Here is a 22,742-nt window from a genome sequence, read left to right as displayed (position 1 = left end):
GCCCAGCCCATGGCCTCACCTCATGCAGGAGCAGAAATGCTGCTGTGGCACAGGGCACCCCACTGCACCCCAGCTCCCCACACTGCTGAGACCTGGGCATGTATCTCTGGGTGTCCTCCTGCCCTCTGGGCATGAGAAAGGCACAGTGAGCAAGACAAAACCAGCAGGGAGTAAAGGTAAAACCCAAAAATACTGGCACAAGAGGAGTCAGAGTTCTCCTGGTTGCCTTTTCTCATAAAAAGTTGTGTAGTCAAACTTCCATTATGTATTTGAAAGGTTCCCAGGACCATCAGAAGGACCTTTGCTCCAAGCCACGACCACTGATGCAGGTGGTGGTTTGAAAGTGCTGCAGAATATCTCTGTCTGTGCAGAGGGGATGGGGGAACCTCATTCCCAAATGAGGGTAGAGTCCATTTTCCAGGCAAGTTTATTTCAAGTTTGTTTCTCCATGGGCTAATTAAAAGAATAACAATCCCAGTTTGAAAAAAAAAAAAAAACCCTTTTCAACAGCTGAAAAACATTTCCATAAGCAACATATAATTATAGTGCAAATCAGAACATCCAAAGCTTGTGGTTGTTACACCAAACACTTCAGAATCTTTCCTAGTTTAAGTCCTCCATACTCTGTCCCTGCATGTGCTTTATCCCATCTCCTTAGCCATGTCTTCAGCTCTTTTGCAGGTGAATAAATAAGGAATAAAAGGAGTGATGGTGGGATTAGACATGGGACAGGAGGCAGTGACATCCTACAGAGAAGGGTCCTGGAAGTCTGCTAAGTGACTGTATCTGGGGTTTTGGCGTAAACTGTTGTACACGTAGATGGTAAGCTCTGGAAAAACATTCAGGAAATACTCAGCATAGTCTCCTATTTTGTTGCTGATCCTGAAAGAGAACAAAAGCAAAAAGGATTTTTAAAGCTTGTCTTAGGAATCAATATTCTAGGATTCCCTGCTTTCTCCCTTGCAGAGAAAAAGCTATCCCAGAGGCTTTCTGATAACATGGGAAGGTTTCCTAGAAACCCCAGAACTGCAGCTTTTCTACACCTTTGCTAAACTCCTCGATGCTTTTTTTTTTTTTGGCTATTCCTCCAGCAGCTCCATCTGCCTAATCCCACTTTCATCTTGGACAGCACTCTCAAGCACATGGTGGGGATCCTTGGGTTTGTCCTGGGCAAAGACAGGACTCGGTGATCCTTGTGGGCCTTTTCCAACTCAGGATGTTCTCTGATTCCGTGCAATTTTGGCAGGGGCAAGGATGAGAACACATACCCTTCATTTTTGTGTTCATCCATGTTTCTCATGATCCTCAGGAGGTCGGTGACATCGTCGGTGTATGTGATTGGTTTTGCATTCTTCGGATAGCTCATGACATCTAAAATCTCTTTGTCAATCTGAAAGCAAACACAACAGATTCTTCCCTGCCTTTCACACCCCATGAAAACAACACACCTACCACCACTCACCACAGCCACTGCCTTTCTGCAGGGACATCATTTTTCATGGAAAAACCTCCTGACCCTCCAAAGCCTATTTCCCACCATGAGCAGAAGAGCCCACTCTGCAGGGCATGCACCACACAGCCCCCTGATTCCTCTGATGTTTCCTCTCCTGCCTTGCCAAGGTGTGGGATTCCTATTAGGACTTCAATATGGTTCCATTTTTAAACAGAGCCTGTGCAACACTCGGGAAAAGCTTCTACCTGAATGTCTAGCTCAAACCCAATACCAATCCAAATTGAAAAGGATTACCTTGCTGGTCCACTGTGGATAAGGAAAACTTTCCTTAGTGACATTACGACCTTTAAAAATTCTTTTTCGCTTTTTGATGTCTTTGATTTGATTCCATACACTCTTCAGGAAGTTGAACCTGCTGTGAGATGAGAAGCTTCATCAGCTGCAACAGGACATCACTGTTCCCAGCACTACAGGCAATTCCCACACCAAAATTCCATACCCTCTGCACTCCCAGGAGTTACCTCTGATTGCTCCAGAAATAGGGATGTTTGCTCAGCCCGTCCAAGCCTCGTTCATCACAAGAGGACAGGCTTCGTACAAGGTCCAGAGCCTCTGTGTAATCTGGGGCATTGGCAGCCAAATCCTTGATTCCAACTTGCTGGTAGGGTCTCCTCCCCCCTGACAAAATGTACAGCACAAGCCTGCCCAGGGCCTGCAAAGAGACATCACTGCTCCCGGTGCCACCACCAACCCAACTTCCAATCCCCTGGAAGAGGACTTGTATCCCTAAACCCTGCAGGCACCCAGAAGTGTAAAATCCACACCAAGACAAACCTCGAAGCTGTGTGCACAAGGACAGAGCAGACAGGCATCCAAATCACCATTGCTCTTATGCAATATCTGTCATTACATGGATCTTCCCAAAAATCAAGGCATTCTCTAGTTGGGGATGCAAAAAGCCTTTCCCTAGGACCCACAGCAACAGATAATATCAGAGAGCACCCAAAATTTTAAACCACAGGTTGACTTGCTGAGAACTTGCCTTTAAATCTGAGTTTACAAGTTCTTCTTGGCCTTCAATCAACCTTCTTTTATTACCAAAGTCCGCCAAGTAAATTTTGCCACCTAAATCTGAAGAAACAAGAGAAATTGTTAACAAATAAAGGTGGAAAACATTTATACGGTCCGTCACTGACTCCTGGATGGCCCTTTCTTTACAAAACAGTTCTCTGAAGGCATATCTGGTGGGCTGATCTGCCTGCAAAGCCTTGGAGAGGAGGGCAGAGCTCGTGAGATGTGTAAGGTTGTTCTCTCTGTGAACACATCTGTACTTATTTAAAGAGGAGATCTAAAGCCACCCCATTCAGCACAAAGACATCTGTATTTTCACAGACAGCTGAGGCACCTTCTTCTCTAAACTGCAGGGAAAGGAAAATGCAAACATAAAGAAAGCAAAATATCACCTATTACAAAGTTGCTGGGCTGCAGATCCTGGTGAGCAAATCCGAGGGAGTGAAGCTCTCTCAGTGCCTGGAAGATCATCTTCAGAGCACCTTTGTAATCCTTTAGGCCTTCAGGGTCCTCCAGATGTTCCTGAAGGTTTTTCTCCCAGAGTGGGAAGCACAAGTACATGCAGCCCTTTTCCTTCTCAGACTGGAAGAGCTTCAGTAGATGTTCAGACTGAGAACATCGTTCAAAGAATTCTTTCTCTTTGTCACCCTCTGCACTGCGGGTTATCCTCACTGCCACCTCTGTCCCTCCATGGAGCCCGAGGTAGATGCCATATTGAATTCTCTGCTGGATGTATGGAAATGTCTTCAGTTTGCCAATCATGGGGCGATACATTTGATCGAGTTCTTTCAGCTGGGCTCTCCACCGTTTGCTGTTTGGCTCCCAGGCTCTGGGGGCTTCTGGAACAAACGTGGCCTTGTGCTTCCGAAGAAGGTCTTCTATGCTACGGGAACGAATTCTCTTTGCAACTGCAATAGGGTTCCCCAAATCAGTCCTTGCCCCCTTTTCACACAACAACTTTGCTATGTCACAATCTCTTCTCTCCACAGCAACCATCAGGGCTGTGTTGCCCTCCTCATCTGTGTCATCAATATCTATTTCATCCTCCTCCAACAAAGCTGCCACCAGCTCTGGGATCTCCATTTCCACAGCCAGGATGAGGGCAGTTTTCCCACATTCATCTTTGCTCTTCACATCCACACCGTGCTCCAGGAGGAAACGAACTATGGAGACAACTGACTCACTACTTTTCTTTTTGGAACTTTTCTTGAGAGCATGGATCAAGGCATTCCTGTCCCTGTTGTCACGGATGTTCACATCAGCCCCCATCTCCTGGACCAGGATTTTGACAATGGACAAGTAGCCCTCCCTGCAAGCGTCCATCAGCGCTGTGGCACCTCCTTTGTGCAGCTTGGCTTTCTCCTCACTGGTCACCCTCCTCAAATTCACCTCTGCTCCTCTGCTGTACAGGAACTTCAAGGCTTTCTCCTTCCCATGCCATGCAGCCTCCATGAAAGCTGTGAAGCCGTTGATGTCTTGTTCATTAATGTCTGACCCATGCTCCAGGAGGAGCTTCAGGATATCCACGTTCCCTGCTACCCCTGCCTCAGTAAATGCAGTACCACCATTGTCCTTCCTGGCATGCAGACAAGCTCCCCTGTCCAGCAGAAGCCGCACCAGTTCTTCCTCACAAGCTTGCACTGCAGTCTGCAGGGGTGTCCAGCCACTTGCCACCTTGGAGTTCACACCTGCCCCTTGCTCCAGCAGCTCCAGCACAGCTTTTTTATCTCTGTTCTTCACAGCAACATTTAACTCGGAGTTAAGGGCTTCTGCTGTCTTCGTGCCGGGAGGGGTGGAGACCTTCTCCTGGTTGTGAGTTGGAGACTCCATGGTAGTCAGAGGGAGGGCTCTGCACCTCTGATGTTCCCCACCAGAACCCAGGGATGTACAGAAGGGTGGGAGAGGTGCAGTGCTCAGTGCCTTGGTTGTGGGGGATGCGCTGGGTGTAGCCAATGAAACACTCCAGGTGTTATTTTAAGGACTCGGTCGTCTTCACCTGATTAGCAAACAGAAAATACTGCTTTATTAGCCTGTGTAACCTCACTGTTCACACTCGATATCCTGCAGCTCTGTGTGAGGGGCAGCTGAGGACAGCACTGCCAGTGCCAGCCAGGAGAGCCAAGGCCTGGTGAGAGGCACAGCTTTAGCACTCATGGACTCAGCATTTCCCTGCCTGCCCCCAGCACCTCTCATGGCCCAGGGAGGGGTCCCTGCTGCTTCTGCTATAAATGTTATCTCAGACTCGTCACAGGTTACCTGATAAGCCATCTCCCAGCGATGGTGTCAGGTGGAGAACGCAGCAGGCAGGCAGAGATGGGCATTCCCCTTCAGCTTGGGATGGCAGCCACACAGTCCTGACTGTCCCTGATCCAACACCTGCAGAGAGACAAAGCCAACCTTAATCCCTCCTGCTCCTGCAGGCCACGAGGAGACCCTACCTGACAGGAAGCCTTTCCTAAGCTTTTCACCACATTATGAGATTAATCAGGTTGAGCTTAATTTACCTTTATCTGTTTGGTATCTAGAAAAAACTGGGACTCCAATATCCATTTCAAGTGATCAGCACTTTCAGGAGTTACTGCCTGACAAGCTGAAGTGGAAATAAATTACCTGAGCAAATCAGGAAAGGGACAGAGATGTCTCAAGGTTAAAGAGCAGAGTATAAACTCACATGAATTTACCCTCAGGAAAGCCAAAGATTGGTTTTTGGATGGTTTATTTGCCTGCCCAGCAGGAAATAAACACAGTATTTCCTTGATTTAGATGGGTTTCATTTCCTTGTATTAATTTCTATACCTTTTGCCACACAGGAAAAAAAGATAATGTTACTTTCCTGTCCAGAAAAGCAGCACAGCATCCCCTGGGCACGGTGGGGCTCCAGATCCTCGCTCCTGTCGGGACGGCAGAAGCCTGGGGAGGGGGAAGAGAGGGGCTGAGCACCTCCCTCCTCTCCCTCCGAACGGCAGAATCTCAAGCTGGGCACTCCAGGAAATGTTTAAACATTTCTATCCCCGCCCCACTGCCTTTTGCCCGAGAGCCGCTCGCGTCTGCCCGTCCTAATGGGCAACGTCACACAGCCCTGCCTGCTGCCACCCACAGCCACACGGCCACCGAGGGGTCCCTGTGCCCGGCCACCAACCCGGCCACCGCTGAAAATGCCTTCAGGGCCACAGAGCAGCTTTTCCCAGCGGCTGCTCTTCGCTGCTGCTCCCCAGGCAGCATTCCCAGCTCGCGTCTGCTGCCCGGCAAAGTCTGCGGGAATGCGCTGGCCCCTCCCAGGAAGGAAGGTTTTATTTACTTGCGGGAGGATGCTGTGGTTCTGGAGGCCGTGTTTGGCGATTTTTTTCTCAGCACTCAGCAGAGAAGTCATGAGCAAAGTGCTCTCCCCATACACAGAGATATTTACTAACATTTGCTCAGCAGTGGTTTAGGAGGCGAAGGCACAGAGGCATTAAATGCATCAGTGACGTGGTTTGGGGGACATTGGGGGGTTTGGGGGTTTATTTTAAGCTTTTCCTCACCTTTTGGTAAATCCATCCACATAAAGGAACGAAATGCTGCTAAATTTCACTCAGGGAAACGCTGAGCTCCAGATCCAGTTCCTCACTGCTTGGGCACGCAGCTCCCACCACCCTGGCATCTTCCTCCTTGCAGGCAGCTCTGTGTAGACACCCAGGCCTTCCTTATCTGCCTGGAAAGTGCAGGAAATACGTGAGGGAGACCAGGCTGTGACGTCCCAGTCCCACCCAGTTTCCTCCAGTGCCCTGTGACATAAGATGAGCTCAGCAGAGCCCGTGAAACCTGCCCAGCCACCTCCACTGAGCTGTTCCAGCTGCAGGATTCAGTTCACATCTGGAACAGGGCTGAAATTGTGTCAATCCAATCCCTCCTGACTTTCCATGGCGCCTTGGTATGTTCACAAAGTGGGAATCTGCTGTGGACATGGCCTGATCCAGGCAGGAGGGCACGGAAAAGCCCTTCAAAGGCTGGGTGGATGCAATCCTGCACGTTTTTAATGGATATCCCAATCCCCATGGATGCCTGTGCTGCTGGCTCACATCTCCACACCAGCTTTCACTAAACTGCCTCTGATGTCTTTTTACCTCACTGTGGTGTTGGGCATCCTGCTTCCCACAGGGTCTGGGAACATCCCACGGCCTCTGCATGGAATTTCACAGGGTTTGTGCTGCCGCAGGAGACCTCAACACAGCCCCATGGGGGCAGAGACTGAAAACTCAGGGAGCAATCTCCAGTCTCCTTAAAGGCTGTCAGGATCTCATTTTAATTCACAGAAGAATCTAACAGGGTTTGACCAAGGCTGGGGCTGTAGCTGCTGGTGTTTCCACCCATTTGCAGGCTGGAAAACAGACAAGAGAACCAGAGCAAGGGCACATCTCAGCCTCAAAGTCAAAAAAGACATCCAAAAAAGCGAGTGTTACAGTACATGACAATGTCACATCACCCACCCAAGTATGAGAGCCTTCTTCAGCTTGCTGATTTAATTAAAGTCATTTATTATCTTGAGGTGGGAAGATGAAAATTCCTAGGATGGTAGGAACTCAAACCCTGCGCTGGTGGGAAAGGGGTGTTTGCAACCAGCAGGGCTGCGGCAGGAATGCCCTGTGCCTGCATCCCAGCAAAGAAGGATTTGCTGGTATTATTTTCCTCACCTCTCATCCCTGGTCCAAATTGTTTTCCACAGAGCCATAAGTTTAAACTCTGAGACCCTACAGCAGGGAGTTTAGGGGGAATAAAAGGGTTTCAAAAGGTTTTCTAAAGCTTGGGAGTAACAGAGCTCCTCTCCACCACCATTCTGTCGCCTCTAGGTTATGGAGCTCGTGCTGTCTATGCACATCTGCAGAGTCATCATTTGCCCCCAGGCACCCAAGGACTCAGGAGATGAGCTGCTGAGACACAGACAGCAGGCAAATCGAGGGCACAGCTAAGCAAATCCCTCTTTTCCTCCATCCTGATGGACTTGCACCCATTTTTCCATCCCTTCCCCTGAGATGACATCTCCGAGAATCCGTGTCCTGGCCAGCAGCCACAAATAAACATGAGGCAAAATGTGGCAACAAAAACTGCCTGCCAAGGGCAAAATCATTTTTAAAGGAGCTATGAATAGTAGGGTGAGGTTTTTGCTTCATGTTCCCTTCACGTGCTTTCTTATTATATTTCCAAATGGGAATATCCCAGGGTTTATGTGCTTGGCCATGCTGATGTGACTTTCAGTGCTGGAACACAACCCTGGAAAATAATCCACAGGAGGATGTGATTGAAACCCTGACAGGTGATGGTATCCATGTAGGAGTATCAACCACATTTCAAAGGATCATTTAGGTTTGAAAAGACATTCAAGATCATTGAGTTATCCAGCACTGCCATGTCCACCACTCAACCACGTCCCAAACAGCCATATCGATGCATTTTTTGCATATTTTTACATCTTTTAACCTGCATTTTCTAGTTTTTTTAGACTGCTGCTCAATCCTCATCACCACACAAAAAGAAAAGAGCAGCATATTGTCAGCAGGGAAGGAGAGGTGAGGGAAACAATGAGGCAGGCAAGGACCTCACCAAACAGGACAGCACATCCCAATCCCTGGGCAGGGAGAGCAGGGCAAGTCCCTTTAAAACATCCAAGAGCAGCCAAACCAGGCCAAACAAGGAGTCAGGCTGAGCAGCTGAGCTTAGCTGCCTTTCCCCAGCTGAGGAGGAGGATCTCCAGCAGGATTTCTCCAGCTGTTTCTCCTCCCCATCTTTGCCTGCAGTCTGCAGCTGCACCGTGTCTGAGCTGTGCTCCAGCACAGGCAGCTCATCCCCGGGGAGGCAGGAGGGCTGCACACCCCAGCAGTGCCCTCAGTGCCCCAGCAGCAGCAGAGAGCATGAAATTTCTCTCTCATTCTTTCCCAGATCCCGAGGCAGCCCAGGGGCACAATTCCTTGTGTGCAGCTGGAGCAGATTGGCAACCTTGGCATTTAGCTCGTGTGTCAGGGGAGGGTGAGCCGTGTGGAAACACATCAGCTGTGAGTTCTGGCACTTTATTCGGGCAAAGGCCTTGAAGTGGAAGCTGCAGAGCAATGCCATCCAGCTGCTCCCTCCCCGCTGGCTGGCCTGGGGGCTGGCAGAGCACTGCAGAACGCGGGGTGAGGCATTTGCCGTGTTTGAAATGGCTCAGTGCATCCTCTCTGCTGCTGAGCTTCCTCCAAAAAACCTATCTAAATGACATTTTACAGCATTCCTGGGGAGCCTTTCTTTTAAAAAAGCAATAAATCATGGATGTACATACATGCAGCCGTGAATTTGCCTGTTGTCACATGTGTGTATCCACAGAAAATGAAAGCTCGGAATTCCTATATGCACATCCATCTGCCTAAATACTTGTCTTTGTGCACTCCTGCATCCATGTCCTCAGGCCACCCTGAAGCCACTTGGTCCCCCTGGAGCAGGAACCCTCTGGCTCCAGGAGCCCCTGAGCTGCTGCTGGGAACACTCCAGGTCCCAGGGCACAGGGAAATGACTTTTTTCCACCAAATAAATCCACCCTCCAACCCCGGCTCATGGAAACCTGGCCCTGGAGCAAGTTTGTGTTCACAGCCTGGGGGGGAGGGCAGTGCCAACCCCCACAGTCAGCTCAAATCTCCTCAGCTGCTCCCAAATTCACAGCCTCCTCCCTGGGAAACTTCAGCCAGGGTTTATTGGGAGCGACCACAGCTGGCCGGGGGGAAGCTTTGGCTCCTCTTTCTTAATGTGGTTTTGGTGGGTTGGAGTTTTTTTATCCCCCTGAGGCTTTGAGGGTTTGCTGTATTACCACTGGTTTTGGCAGCAGCCATAGCTGGATGCAAGGCTTGCATTTAGTGACTGGATTTTCTCTTTGGGAAGCATCTCAGGCTCGTAGAGAGGAAACTGGGCTGCAAATGGGATTGTCCAGGATCAGCTGTGGGGTCTGAGAGCTGCCACCAAAGCTGAGACTCAGCCTGGGCAGTGCATGATGCAACAGGAATGGACACAGACCCAAATTTCCTTATAGAGCAAGCTCCAAATTATTTTAATTCTATATTTTTCTTACTTTTTTTTTTTTGTTGGACTATTTAATTTTTTTTAATGGAGAATCAGTTTTAAATTAACTTCAAGGTATGCAAGACAAAATTTTTCTTATTCAGAAGCTGCAGTTAAAAAAATAAAGGAAGAACAACATTATTTTTTATTCTAGCTGCTTCTAGTCTGCTTTACTGCTCTAACTCTTTCCTGACAAGTAATTTAAATATTTCCTGGATACTTTTCAGCTCATTTCTTCCCTCTGACACGTTCAAAGATCAGGCATAGATGCAAACTGCTGTGATCCCAAATCACCTGGCTTGTAAGACAAGGCCATTCTTAATTTAAAAGGAGATGGAAGGCGAGGGGAAGCTCATCCTGCTTTCCTTGGGGTGGGTAGGGAATAGGGGGTGGCTTGTGCTCATAGTAACACCTTGGAAAATGAATATTCCTGAGTTATTCCCCCGTGATTCCAGCTCCTCCTCGGCTGTCCCCTCACGCTCTCCCCCGCTGACGCAGGCCAGTTAATTTTGGCTTCCAGAACATGCAATAAATAGAAAGAAGGCAACTGAGAAAAAGCCCCACGCTCTGGCTGGGTTTTTATCCCAAGCATTCACATCCTCAAGCTGCACTGCTCCTCTCCCTGTGTTCCCTGGGTGTTCCCATGGAGAGCTCTCCCTGGAGGAGCACAGACCATGCAATCCTGCCCTTCTCTCCCAGAGCATTCCAGGGTGTGCTCAGGAATAGGATGTTTTTTAATAATCCCTCTAATACCAGATACTTTCCGCCTTGTAAATTAATTCAATCATCAGGTGTGTTATTGATAAAAATCAAGTGTTATTTATGAGTGACCAAAAATTAGTGTTTTTTGCAAAGAGCAGCCCTCACTTGGATCCTCTCAGTTTTAAGACTTTGATGTTTTACTAATACCAAACAGATGTTGGGAACTGCAGTCCTGTAAAGGGCTCAGAAATTACTAGAAATACAAGCACTGTTGAACACCCTGGCAACTCATATATCCAAAACTTCACTTCTGCTTTCATTCTTTCTACGAACTGTTCGGTTTTCTTCAATAAACCAAACACCACAAAGTTTTAATCTTCAAAACTCTTCCCCCTTCCCTTTCTACTCCTGACATGGTCACTTTTAAAGCAACTGGAAATGCCCCTTGAGTCACCCAACACAAGCAGCTTTGCAGGCTTTGCAAAGCATCCAAAATTAGAATGTAGAATTAAATTGAAAGCCCACCAAAAAAAATACTCAACCCATGCTGTCGGGGTATTTTCCTCTTTACATTTTATTTTATAATGACAAGGTTATGTCAGCAATGAGAACAGACCATTGTGCATCGCTCACTTCAGTAACACAGCAAAGGTGGTTCCAGTTGTAAAAATAAATAATAAATAAGAAAGCAGCTGATATCTCCCTGTAAACACAGCCAGGACCACAGCCAGAGGCTCACAAGTGGGATCAGGATGGGGATGGTGGAAGAGGACTCAGAATAACATCCCAAACTGGTCCTTGGTCCCTTGCTCTGCTCAAACAGCTGTGAAAAGCCCAAACTATGCTGTGCTCTGGCTTTTGCTGGGACAGGGGGTGGCAAAAGTCACTTCCCTGGGCAGGGAGGGAGTACCAGTGGGATAAGGACCTCCAGGTTTGGTCTTTAGGGATAACAGAGCCATACACAGGAGTCCTCAGCAGGGAGCAGTGCTGGTGGCAATTCCCGAGGACCCAGCACGGGCTCCACCTCACCCACCCATGCTGGCACCATTGCTGCCAAGTGGGATCCCAAGTGGGATCCACACCTCTCCAGGACCCTGAAACTCCTGCTGTGAGGGACTTTCTGAAGAGCTTCCCCCAGGGCTGAGCAGATGATGTGTCCTGCCACCCTTCTGCGTCACTGAATTCCCAGCACTGATTTCCCTCACTGCATGGATTTCTGCTAAAGTGCTGTGGCTGCAGGCTGGTTTCACCATCCAAGGGAACACCAAGCCCAATTATAAACCCAGACAAAGCCCCAGGTTTTCTCTCCCATGTGTGAAAGTCAAGTTTTCCATAGGGTGATTCACCAAAGTGCCTGTTTGACCTTGCTATTCTATGCCTAGGACAAGCTGCTGAGCGCTGAGATGCCGTCCACATCTTTAAGGGGAGAGAGGAAACAACATGGGCTGTGAAACATCCTTGTCCTGCTGTTCATGAAAAACCTGCCTCCTGAGGCCTGTCTAGCAGCTCTCCCTGCTGCTATCGGCGTACCTTGCTCCGTAATTGTGCTACAAATCTGTCTGGTCCTCTCAAATTATTACACAGAAAAGGTGGAGGGCATGCTAAGTGCTACTAGAGCTAAAATAATTTAATTTACAAGCTCCTCGGAGCAAGGGGCGCGCATGTGTGCTTTCAGCAGTGCTCTTCTAATAAATACAGATATAATAATAATAACGACAATGATAAAATAAATAACAATAACAGGAACAAAACGTTGAGCACGTGACCTAAGATTAGGTGCAATCTGAAGACCATGGAGTTTAAGCGAAGGATAAAAACGTCATTGCACTGGAAGGAAGTGGAAAGCTTCGATGCAGAGCATGCATAGGACACAGCTGGAGGATCTTGGGATCAGCAGAAGGAAGGTGCAGGATCCCTCCAGCTGAAAATGCCATGCAGTCTTGGGGCTTTTATCCCCAAGGTGGACGTCAGATTGCTGTGCTGTCCCACAGCTGGTGGCTGATGCTGCAGGTCAGAGAGCAGGTGGGAGCTCTTCGCTGATGGATGCTCAGGGGAATCCAACCGCTTTTTCCTGGGCTTGCAGCTCAAATTTGATTTCTGTCTCTGCAATGGCGCAGGTCTCCGGTCGAGCTGCAAGGGGAGGCTCTGAGCTCCCACCCCCTCCACTCCTCCAGGGAGGGACGAACGCCGTGCCGAGCGGGAAGCACACGAGGTCCTGGGGATCCTGCTGAAATCCCAGAACTCCAGCCGAAACCCCGGCACACGGACCTCGGCCCTCGCCAGCCACGCCCCAGCCCGTGCCCTGCCTGTCCCCCGGCTCGTCCCCCGCCGCCCGTCCGGGCTGGGGTCAGGTGTGCGACCGCTTGCTGCTGCCGCGGCTGGCAGCCTGCCTGGTCATGTCCTGGTAGGAGGCGGATTTCAGGAAGCGAGGGTAGGAGTCCTTCTCCATCAGCGTGCGGGTCTTGGCCTGCGCCTCGTTGAAGCAGGCGGACGTGGCTCCCGAGAGGTTCTTGCGGGTGATCTCCCTGGTTTCATGGTCGATGTTCACCTGCAAAGCGGCAACACCCACAAATATTAACTCCTCTCCTATGTGGGGACAAAAACTGGTTTTAATCCATCTTCAGATGAGGGTGAAGATGCTTACAACGCTTTCCATCCCTTCATGGGGGCATGTTCCATCATTCATGTCTGTTCCATCATTAGCAAGTCAATTCCCGACACGATGTTAGGAATTAAAGCTCTCATGAACAAGAGCACATCTTCCCACTGATCCAAGAGCATTTTAATAAAACCCACAAGGATATTTTACTCCTTTCCCACCCTATTTGATGCCACAGAAAATGCTCTCACCTCCCTGGGTGCCTCATTTTGGACAAACTCCTCAAAGATCCTGTTGGCTTTGGAGGCCAACTTGGTTTTCGACCGAGTCTTTTTGAAGTCCTCGCATGCTAGCCAGAAGTCGAGGTTCTCCTCGCTGAATTCAGTCTTCAGGAAGGTGTGGAATGCATTTACCCCACCTGGAGAGGGAGAGAAGAGGAGTTAATGGGGCAGAAGGCAGGGAGGAGGAGGAGGAGGAGGAGGAGGAGGAGGAGGAAGAGGACCAGCAGCAGACACTGCCTGGCAAGCGTCGCCCTGGGAGCTCAGACCGTGACATCTGCAGATTTCCTTTCCCTCCGGGCAAATTCCACCCTCTGAGACACTGCTAATTGGCCTCTAGACTCCAATAAAATCCTTTCCCACAGACAAGTAATCCTCTGGTTTTATTTATCTGACCTTTCTGTAATGAGGCTTCAGAGTATTTTCTTTACAGCTTCGGAAAAGAGCTAATTCTACCTAAGGAGAAGCGCGCTGACGCATCGGAACGCTGCAGGAACCGAGCAGCGGTGCCTTTATTTTGATTTCTCAGCTCAGATCTGGGGGGAATGAGATGCTGAGGATGGGAGAGTAACTGCAGCAAGGATTTCAGAGCCATGCTGGGAGGTTGTATTAAGTTGCAAAGCTGGAGATGCTCATTAGCTACCGCAGCACGTGAAGAAGGCTGAGAAAAAAAAATACACCTGGCCCCAGACTAGCTGTGGAAGGACTTTGTCTGGCTGGAGAAGAGCTTTTAAGGTAGACAAATGCTTTTGGATTAAAATTTGGCACTTCTGCCATTGTGCAAAACCCAGTGTAAGGAGGGGATTACGTGTGGGATTAAAAAATAAGTCCTGTCTCTGGGTCTGGAGGTGCTGCCTGCACAGGGGAGAGGGAGACAGCATCTCACAGGACACTGTGCATCACAGACTGATATCAGAGAGGGGAAAGGCTGTGGTGGCTCAGTAAAACAGCTGAATTCCTTCTCCCCGTGGAAGAGGCATCCCTGGAGGCACAGGACAGACAGACAGAGGGCAGCAATGCCGTTTTCTGAGCAAGCCTGAGGGGAGGTGGCTGCATCGCTGTCACCACCAGACACTGAGAGCAGACGCTGCCTTCTCCCGAGTGGGGAGAGAGGGGTGGTCTGGGAATATCATGACGTTCCCCCTGGCGGGCTGCTCCACATGGGATGCCCGTGACAATGCTCCTGTCCCAAGGCAGTGGTGAGGTGCTGTGAGACAGCACTTCTGCCCCCCAAAAACACCCAGCCAGGAGGAAAGGGCACAGCTTCATGAGGCAGGCAACCAGCCCTGTGCATCAGATCTGGGCAGGAAGGGGACCTCTTTCTAAACCCTGAAACACCTCATTTGAGAAGGAGGCAAGATCTCATCGAACGCTGACTTCAGGCATACTAAGAGTACATCTGTCCTACACACTCCCACCAAGAGAAGAAAACAAGATGCTACTCACTTTTGCTCTTGAGGAGCTGGTCAAAGGACTCCCTCCATTCCAGCACCTCTTGGGAGGAGTCTCTGGAAAAGACAAAAGGACGTGAGGCTCGCTGTGCAGCGGCGAGGGACGGGAGCACTTCACTTGTGCAGCTCCATCCATGGCAGGCAGTGGCACTCAGCAGGAAACCAAAGCGAGAGGCCAATATCCATTACCTGTGGGCTCTCTTTCCTCTCTCCTCCTTTTCTTTTACCTTCCCTGATGGCTCACCCGACCTCAGCTCCATGCTGCCGGCCAGGAGGCTCTCTAGGGAATGCCCAGAAAAACCCTTTTCTGCCGATACAAGTCCAGCAGGTTCTCTAGGGAATGCTCAGAAGAGCTCTTTCCTGCTGGTTCCAGTCCAGCAGAGCCTCCCCTGCAAGACCCCTGCCCTCAGCAGCAGTATTTAGTGTTTTGTGTTTAATGCTGCCTGCATTCCCCAGGGATCCCAGGCACTGGTGTGAGACACCAGGAGCTGCGGGAGCCCTGCGGGTTTCTTGCCTCTTGCCAAGGCCCTGCTCTCTGTGCCTAATGCCAGAGCATCCGTTCCCCGTCGGATTTTATAAGCGCTGGAGCTGGGAAGTGATCCGCCTTCCCGGCCTGCCTGGGTGGGACCATGGGGAGGGGGAGCTGTGCTCTGTGCTCTCTGCTGCGCAGATGGGCAGGAGCATCCCTCGGGAAAGGCTGATCCGTGGTGACCTGGCCCGGGCTGAACCTGCCACAGAGTCCTGCTCGGCTTACCTCCGCCTGGAGCCCAGCTGCAGCTTGCTGGAGCTCCCAGTCCTGTGTCCCAGCTCGGGTTTATGAAGCAGGATCCCCAAGCGGGTCTTCAGATCCTTGGCTCTGGAAGGGAGGGAGGAAGGGGAGAGGTGGGATTGCTGGACCACCAGACTGCTGCTGCCATCCCCCGCCCTGGCAGGGGCTGCACCCCACGGGCTCGGGGGGACAGCCCTGGCTCCCCGGCTTCAGCCACTTCTTTGCTCTCTGGTGTATGAAATAAATGCTCCCCACTTGCTGTTCCTGCTCCCTGGCAACCACGCTCGGCAGCGCATTAAGCCTGGGGAGCTGTTTTCTCCTGCTCTCTTCCCAGGTAGAGAGAGACACATGGAATACAGAGCACGACGAGCTCTCTCCTCTGGGGCAGGTTACAGAGCAGCTGTTCGGTGTCCAGCTGGAGCACCCCCAGCTCCCCGGAGCTAACCTGGTTCCTTTTCCCATCCCATTCTCCCGGCAGCGCTCCGCTGCTCCCAAACCACTGGAAAAACACAGCGATTTCTTTGCGCTCGGCAGAGCGGCAGCATCTCCCTGCTGCCAGGCTGCTGCTCCCCTGCTTTCTCTTTGGGGTGTCCCTGGGTCCCCAGGAGCTTGTCACCAGGCCGTGGCGAGGGCTGCGCTCCGCAGCAGCGCCATCCACCTACCCCATGCCTTCGGGAGCCAGCGGCAGCGCGATGCTGCTGTGCCAGGGGCTGGGATGCTCCTGCCTGTCCCCGCGGCTCCGCGCAGGGGACACGGAGGAGGCACCTCCCTGCCGGGAGGTCTCTGCGGCAGGACAAGCGGCTCCTGTCCCCCGGGGCGGCGTGTGGCCCCGCCGCTGTCGGTGTGCCGCGGCTCGCCCGGGCGTCCCAAGGCGCCCGTAGGAAAATCAGGGTTTAAATGTCAAGCCGGCAGCGTGGGGCTTTGCGGCCGTGGCTGGCAGGAGGAGCAACATGTCACTGAACAGTTCAACCGTGTTGGTAAAAATGCTCCTGCCGCTGTCAACTGGAAGCAAGTTGTGCGGAGGCAGAGGCGGAGGAGCCCTGGTGTGTTTGTACAGCCCGACACACCGGGCAGCCCTGTCCAGCCTCCTCTCCCTGCGCTTGTTTCACCTCCGCGCTCCCCTCCTGGAGAGCAGAAAGGTTGCAGCCACAACAAATCACTTCGCTGCGAGTTTCCTTGAGGTCTGCACCCCGGGTTCTGCCCTAAATTCACATCCACAGCAGCAGAGGCTGGTCCGGGTGCATCTTTTCCAGCGAACCCTCTGCATCCCAGAAGCGCCTTACCTTTCCAGGCAAGTGATGGGGAGCGCGGCTAAGCCCCGGCACATGCTGAGAGCTGGGCACCCAGGCATCCAGCAACTCATCGGCTCCTTACGGGGATGGCAGGGCTGTGCAACAGGCGGCTGCGGCACCACCTGCCCCGCGGTCGTGTGCTGGCGGCTGGAGCAGCGGCGCCGAGCCGCGCTTTATATCGGGTGGGAGGCGGGAGAGCGGGGAGGGGGACCCAGCATCGCTCCAGCCTCCAGCCAACCAAAAGCTGCTCTGGCAGCGCCCGTGAAGATAAGAGCTTAGGTAAGTTTGTGTGTGCTGGTGAGGGAGGGGGGAGTGGGAGGCCCAGGCTTGTCCTTGAGCATCACAGTCATAGCTGCTTCCTCGAGAACAGGAAAAAACAGGCGCGTTTCCACCGACGTGTGGAGCCTGCTGAGTAACCACCGGCGGGTGGGAGAGCGAGGGACAGGACAGACGCTGGAGAGAACGGCGAGAGTCGTCAGCTCCATCCCGCTGCTCCATCCTGCTGCCCGAGGGCTCCCAAACCTCCCCGCACTCCCAGCATCGCAGCAGCAGGTTCTGCCCAAGAGGTTTGGGCAGGGGATAGCAGTCCGCAGAGGATCAGGCAGCATCCCGGGGACAGGAGGGTTTGTGCTTCCTGGGACAGTGTAATATAGATTGTAATAATAAGAGTGTAATGTTTCTGCTTCCCCCTTAATAGCACTGCCAGTTCACAGCTGGAATAGAGAAGGACCAAGGTGCTGGCTGGAGTTGCATTCCTTCATCACAAATTCCCTGCTGGGTGTGTGGTGAGAGAAGGAAAGGGAAGGGATGCTCATCAAAGAAAGCCAGAGCAAAGCCATCTGATAACAGAGCATCCTGATGAGACCTGAACATTGAAAGGAGATTAAAAGCCAGGGAGAGGCTGGAAACTGGAGGGGAAGGACTGACCTGGCAAAGCAGAAAGTTTAAGAGAAGGGGTTAAACCAGTGTCAGACTCTGCACACAGCTAACCCCAGGGTCTGGTGCTACAAGCACCAGAGGTCCATGACAACCAACAGGTCCCCTGTGGCGAGGCCAGGCTCACACAGGATCCCAGAGAGCTGCCCTCCCTGCAACTGCCCAGCTCAGTGGCTCTGGAAGGGGGTGACCTTAAACCCCCCTGCTCACGGCCAGCCCAGGGCAAGGCCAGAGCTGCCAACTCCACTCATCCTCTCCCTTCCTCCCCACTTGGTGCCTGCTATTCCCAGCTCAGACATTTTTCCAGAGCTCAGGTTATCTCCTACCCTTGCTGCCTGCATCCATCATGCACAGCACATTGCCAGAGCATCTTTCTTTCCCACTGCCAGAGCATCTTTCCCAGGAGAGCTGAGCTGTGCCAGGAGGGTGGCAGCACGAAGCCATCTCGGCCCTGGGCCAGGGAGAAAGGCTCTTCTCAAGCTGCCTTTGGGAGCAGGAGCATGAGGATATCTGGATGGGAGACTAAGGGAGAAGCCTGAGGCACCTCAGCCCCCCTGAGCTGTAAAGGGGAGCCCCACAGAATGGTCTTGCTCACAGACAGATAGAAAAGATGCATCAGGACTAATGGCTGAACACACATTTTTAGCTCCTGTCTCAGCTCTAATGTAAGAGCAGCCTTTTTCCTGATGGCTCTGGGGTTTTTCACTCGAATAATCAAGTTTAAGCCTTCTTGGTTAGCAGATACTCAGCTACAGATAAATGACTGGAGCTACACAAAGCTCTTATTCATGTCTTCTCCGTGCCTTAAAACCATGATTAGAGCTGTGATCCTTGCTGTGGTTTTAAGGGGAAAAGGGGAGGGGTAAAATCTAGAGGGCTGTAAGGTTGCCTTTGCCTGTACAGCTGCTGAGGATGTCTGTGCAAGCCCACAGCATGGACAGTGCTTGATATAAGTTTTGGAAGTGCTTAGCCACATCAGCCTGGTGTCACAGCACTGGTGTCAGCACTGGTGTCACAGCAGCAGTGTCACGCTGACGTGGGCACAGGCTCCTGGTACCCACAGGGGAGAGTCACAGCTGTTCCAGAGTCACAGCATGCTCAGGGTTGGAAAGGAGGTCTGGAGATCATCCAGTCCAACCCCCTGCCAAAGCAGGTTGGCACTCACCTCCCAGCTGTAGCAGGTGACCAGAGGGTTTAGGGTGGCAATGCCCTTTCTCCTCATCACCTACATCTCCGTCTTCTCCCTGGTTTTCCACACAGATGCAGTGCTCAGTGATGCCATGGTGTTGTTCTGCCTCATCATTTCAGGGCGTGCCTGCTGTTAAGCAGGACTTCATCTCCGTCCTTTTCCCCTCTGCAGATCTGCAGAGTCACAGGATGCTCTGGTAACTCTGCCTGGTGTTTGAGGCATCGTCTAAGCAGCTGATGCCAAGAGGAAAACCTCCAGGAGCTTGGGCACGTGTTGCAGGCACACGGGACAGATGATTTCTGGCTGCAGCTCCATGGTGCCTGGCACAGCCACTGTGCTGGAACCACGTGCTGCTCGAGGCAGCCAGGCAAATGTAACTATGGCAAAAACACAGCTGGGATGGCAGCAACTGGTGAGGAGCATGGGAGATGTGAACCAGAGCAGAGAAGCTCTGCACAACTCTGCCTTGAGACTGCAGCCTGTTGACCTCCCCTCCTCGCTTCAGTCCCTGTCTCTGGTCTGCTTTTTCCCAGAGAAGCAAAGTGGATTGGACAAGTGTGTGTGTGTGGTTTTACCTTGTCCCCTCTGGCAGTTTTGGAGCTCTTGGCTCAGGTGAGCAAAGTCGACAGGGAGGCAGAGGTGAGGAACCACCTCTGATGGAGCTGATCAGGGGAGATCCCTGTACATTCCCAGTGGGATAGAAGGAGTCAGTCAAAGGCTCCTTTGGACACCATGGTGCCTCAGCAGATGCACAAAGGCACAGGAGATGCTACTCCACACCTGGGGGGTTTGATCCAGAGCCACAGGGCAGTGCCAGATCCATGTGAGCCCAGGCATGGGAATGGGATTGGGCTGTTCCAGCAAAGTGCTCCTCACCAAGGCCAGCAAAGACCCTCTGCCCACTCTGCCACAGCCACCAGGCCCCTCTGCTCCCTCAGGCAGCTGTTCTGCCTCTCCCCTTCGATGGGGCAGGAGATGCTGTTCAAGGACAGGCAGCTGGCCAGCATGGGCTGCACTAGGTGAGATATTTCATATTTCAGAGCTCTTCGCAGGGTTATGCAATAGCCTCTCAGCCCAGCCATGTATGTGTACTCAGATGTCTTCATGTTGCTCTGTATCTAATTTAATTACGTGCTTCCTGTCTCATTTAGCTTAGCAGCCTCCCGCGGCTCCAGCTCTGTTGCCTCCATTATCAGCCCTTGTTTTGGAACACAAAAAACTCAGCTGTGTCGCAACTCCTGGGGCCAGGCTGCCTTCCCAGAACCGTGCCACAGCCTTGCCAGCACCAATGCACCTCCCACCCCCGGGGACCAGTTTCATTGTCACCAGGAAGGTCCTGGCAACCCAGGCAAGGTGTTCTAGCTGGGAGGTGGCCAGACTGTGAGGGCACCTGCTGCATCCACAGCCACCCTTTGCCAGCATTTGGGGGGTAAAGCCACTGACTAGCTTCACCCTCAGCAGCAAAACACACACAGCATCAGCCCCAGAGATTGCTGCTGCTGCTTCTGGGTTGGCATTTGCAAAGTGCCAGCAGCTTTGGAAAACAGGAAAATAAAGGTTTCGGCCCCAAACTGCAGAAATGAGGTGGGGAATAGGAAAATAAGGGTTTGGTGACAGGGTGCAGAGTGCTCTCGAGTGTGTGCCCCAGTGCACAGTCAGGCTCTGAGGGGAGTTTCTGGCAGCAGGTATTTTTGTATTTTTATACTGTGTGAGTGCAATATGGGGAAGATACAGAAATAGGTGGGAAGGGAAGGCAGGAGGAGAAAGAGAGGACATGCCAGGGTAAACTGTGCTGTTGAGGTCTCACTGCATCACCAGGCAGGCTCACCAAGGAGTCTGTCCCTGGTTTCTCCTAATCCAGTGGGGAACCACAGAGGTGGCAATCAGGAATGGTGAAACTTGAAGGGAACACCATGCGCTCCCTGCATCGCTCCAGCAGAGCCTGCCATGAGATCAGGGAGATGCTGAATGCAAGGGAGCAGGAATGGGAGGCTGAAAGGCCCTGCTCATGTTGCACAGCCCCTTCCTCCACCTGCAAGCTGCTGATAAGCTCTGGATGTCTTTGAGGAGGGAAGCAGGCAAAGGAGATGGGGGTGGGATGGAGGTTGGTGCTGTGCAGGCAGGAGCACGGCAATGGAGACAGGGTTTAGTGGGGGGCTTGGCAGTGCTGTGTTAATGGTTGGACTTGATGATCTTAGAGGTCTTTCCCTACCTGAACAATTCTATGGTGATGCCAGGGAGGAGCAGGGAAGCAGCCAAGGCTCAGACAGCAGCAGGGCATCTGCAAGTGGTCCCCAAGCAGCTACATTGCTGCTGGGTCTCAGCCATGGGCACAGCTTGTGGGACAGGGACAGTCATGGGCTGCTGTGGGATGCCACATCCATGTGGTGACAGGTGAGCCTGGCTGCATCTGTGCCTGCCCAGCCCATCCCAGGACAGCTGCCCATGCAGGATTTCTCACCCTCACCCATTTGATGGGGCATTTGATGGATTCCCAACATGCCATGTTCACATGCAGCACGAGAGGAAATAGCTGCCCTGGAAATTTGTAGCAGTGCGGAAAGAGATTATTGAAATCTGAAAAAAAAAAAAATTAGAATTACAGATGAGTTTTTCAAGGGGCAGCTGTTATCCACTCTGCTCACGTGCTTGCTTTGCACAGCTGCACAGGGAGAGGTAGCTGACAGCAGGTACTTTTAATCTTCTCTTTCCGTTCCCGGCACCTGCTTTTTAAAGCCACTGAACAGCTAGAAAAAAAATCTAGAGATGATGGCTAAATATATCCTAACTAAGAGGAGAGACAGAGCAGCACTAATGGCAGATCCTTCCTTGGATGCATTCAAATTGGTTTGGCTTGGAGACAGTCTTAGAGGGAAGAAGGAGCAGATGAAAAGGAAAAACAATAAAAGAAGGGATTTAGGGGGAGAAAATAAGGGGGATAGAAAGAAGCCGGAGGGAATGATAAATTCCACTGCACCCATTTCCAAAGAAAAACCAGCCCATTTAATTTTTGCTTTTAAAAGCAGCCCTGTGCAGACCGCAGAGCAAACACTCACCTTTGGCAGGGAGGGTGGGTTGTGCTCAGGCAAGGAGAGCCCTCAGTGTGCCCAGGGCCAGATGAGATCCAGGTCACTGCTCTGCCTGCTGGCCAGACCTGCTCAGGAGATGCCCTACTTGCCTCAGCCCTTCCCCACTGAAGCCCCACGCAGTTTCTGCAACAAATCTGGTGCAGGGAGCAGGCTCAGCACTTGTGTCACCTCTGGCCATGAGGGAGTGTGATGGAGAGGCTGGCAGAGGGCAGGTGGAAGCAGTGCCACGGCTGAGCAGATGATACCCCAGCTCTGCCATCTCTGCCACAGCCACTTCTGGCTGTGTATCTGGGGGCTAATGGGCTGATAAAGAGCTTTTGCTCCAGAGCCAGCCAGCTTTTCCTGGCTTGAAGGCAGGATATGTGTCAGGGACAGAGCCCACCAGCTGCCTCTGCAGCCATGTGTTGCCCAGCAGGGAAAGAGCCAAACCCCTCCAGGCAGGCCCAGCAGATTGGGTTTGGGATTTGGGGTGGGAAATCCATCACAGGAGACAGTGAGATGTACCCAGAGAAGGACAGCAATGGAAAGTAGAAGGCTCTTGAGTTTTTCCTTCCTTGCAGGTCCTACTGACACATTTCTGACTCATGTCCCCATACTGTACCTCCAGGCAGCCTGGGTCTAAATTGCTCCAACTGAGCAATCAACTGCTTGGAGCCAACTCTTCCCAGCTCTGCTGCCCCATCCAGCTTGTCTGCACCAGTGAAACATGGTCTGAGGAGAAACAGCTCCTCCCATCCTTTTCCCCCTCAGCCATTCTGCTGGGAGACACCCCTCCATCCCCAGGATCTCAGTTCCCACTTTCCACGTGGGAAAACATCCTCAACTCGCAGCTTTTCAGACACTCAGGCAGAGAA

The 22,742-nt window shown here is 51.8% G+C and overlaps 2 protein-coding genes across 5 annotated transcripts; both read right to left on the bottom strand.

Annotated features, from left to right (window-relative positions):
• Positions 1 to 409: 409 nt before the first annotated feature.
• Positions 410 to 6,217, bottom strand: RNASEL (ribonuclease L). Of its 2 annotated transcripts, none has more exons than XM_085068552.1 (8): positions 6,046 to 6,217; positions 4,781 to 4,900; positions 2,917 to 4,520; positions 2,496 to 2,584; positions 1,975 to 2,165; positions 1,748 to 1,865; positions 1,269 to 1,390; positions 410 to 882 (listed from the first exon to the last, which is right to left on the bottom strand). In XM_085068552.1, the coding sequence occupies exons 3-8, from the start codon at positions 4,352 to 4,354 to the stop codon at positions 747 to 749; spliced, it is 2,094 nt and encodes a 697-aa protein (XP_084924678.1). In that variant the 5' UTR covers positions 4,355 to 4,520; positions 4,781 to 4,900; positions 6,046 to 6,217; the 3' UTR covers positions 410 to 746. The 2 variants fall into 2 exon arrangements, with proteins under 2 accessions (XP_084924678.1, XP_084924677.1); XM_085068551.1 differs by having other exon boundaries at positions 1,748 to 1,868; positions 6,046 to 6,216.
• Positions 6,218 to 10,835: 4,618 nt separating this feature from the next.
• LOC146434148 (regulator of G-protein signaling 16-like) lies at positions 10,836 to 16,835 on the bottom strand. 3 transcript variants are annotated; one of them, XM_085068549.1, is made up of 5 exons: positions 16,666 to 16,835; positions 15,368 to 15,469; positions 14,609 to 14,670; positions 13,136 to 13,302; positions 10,836 to 12,833 (listed from the first exon to the last, which is right to left on the bottom strand). In XM_085068549.1, exons 1-5 carry the CDS (start codon positions 16,743 to 16,745, stop codon positions 12,633 to 12,635), a joined length of 612 nt encoding a protein of 203 aa, XP_084924675.1. In that variant the 5' UTR covers positions 16,746 to 16,835; the 3' UTR covers positions 10,836 to 12,632. The 3 variants fall into 3 exon arrangements, with proteins under 3 accessions (XP_084924675.1, XP_084924673.1, XP_084924674.1); XM_085068547.1 differs by lacking the exon at positions 16,666 to 16,835 and adding an exon at positions 16,045 to 16,613; XM_085068548.1 differs by lacking the exons at positions 15,368 to 15,469; positions 16,666 to 16,835 and adding an exon at positions 14,803 to 15,295.
• Between the last annotated feature and the right edge of the window lie 5,907 nt (positions 16,836 to 22,742).

This window comes from Lichenostomus cassidix, chromosome 8 (genome assembly GCF_008360975.1).
Source record: "Lichenostomus cassidix isolate B80296 chromosome 8, HeHo_3.0, whole genome shotgun sequence".
NCBI classification, from domain to species: domain Eukaryota; kingdom Metazoa; phylum Chordata; class Aves; order Passeriformes; family Meliphagidae; genus Lichenostomus; species Lichenostomus cassidix.
The sequence above is the reverse complement of the archived record's forward strand: the minus strand, read 5'-3'. Positions and strand labels throughout refer to the sequence as shown.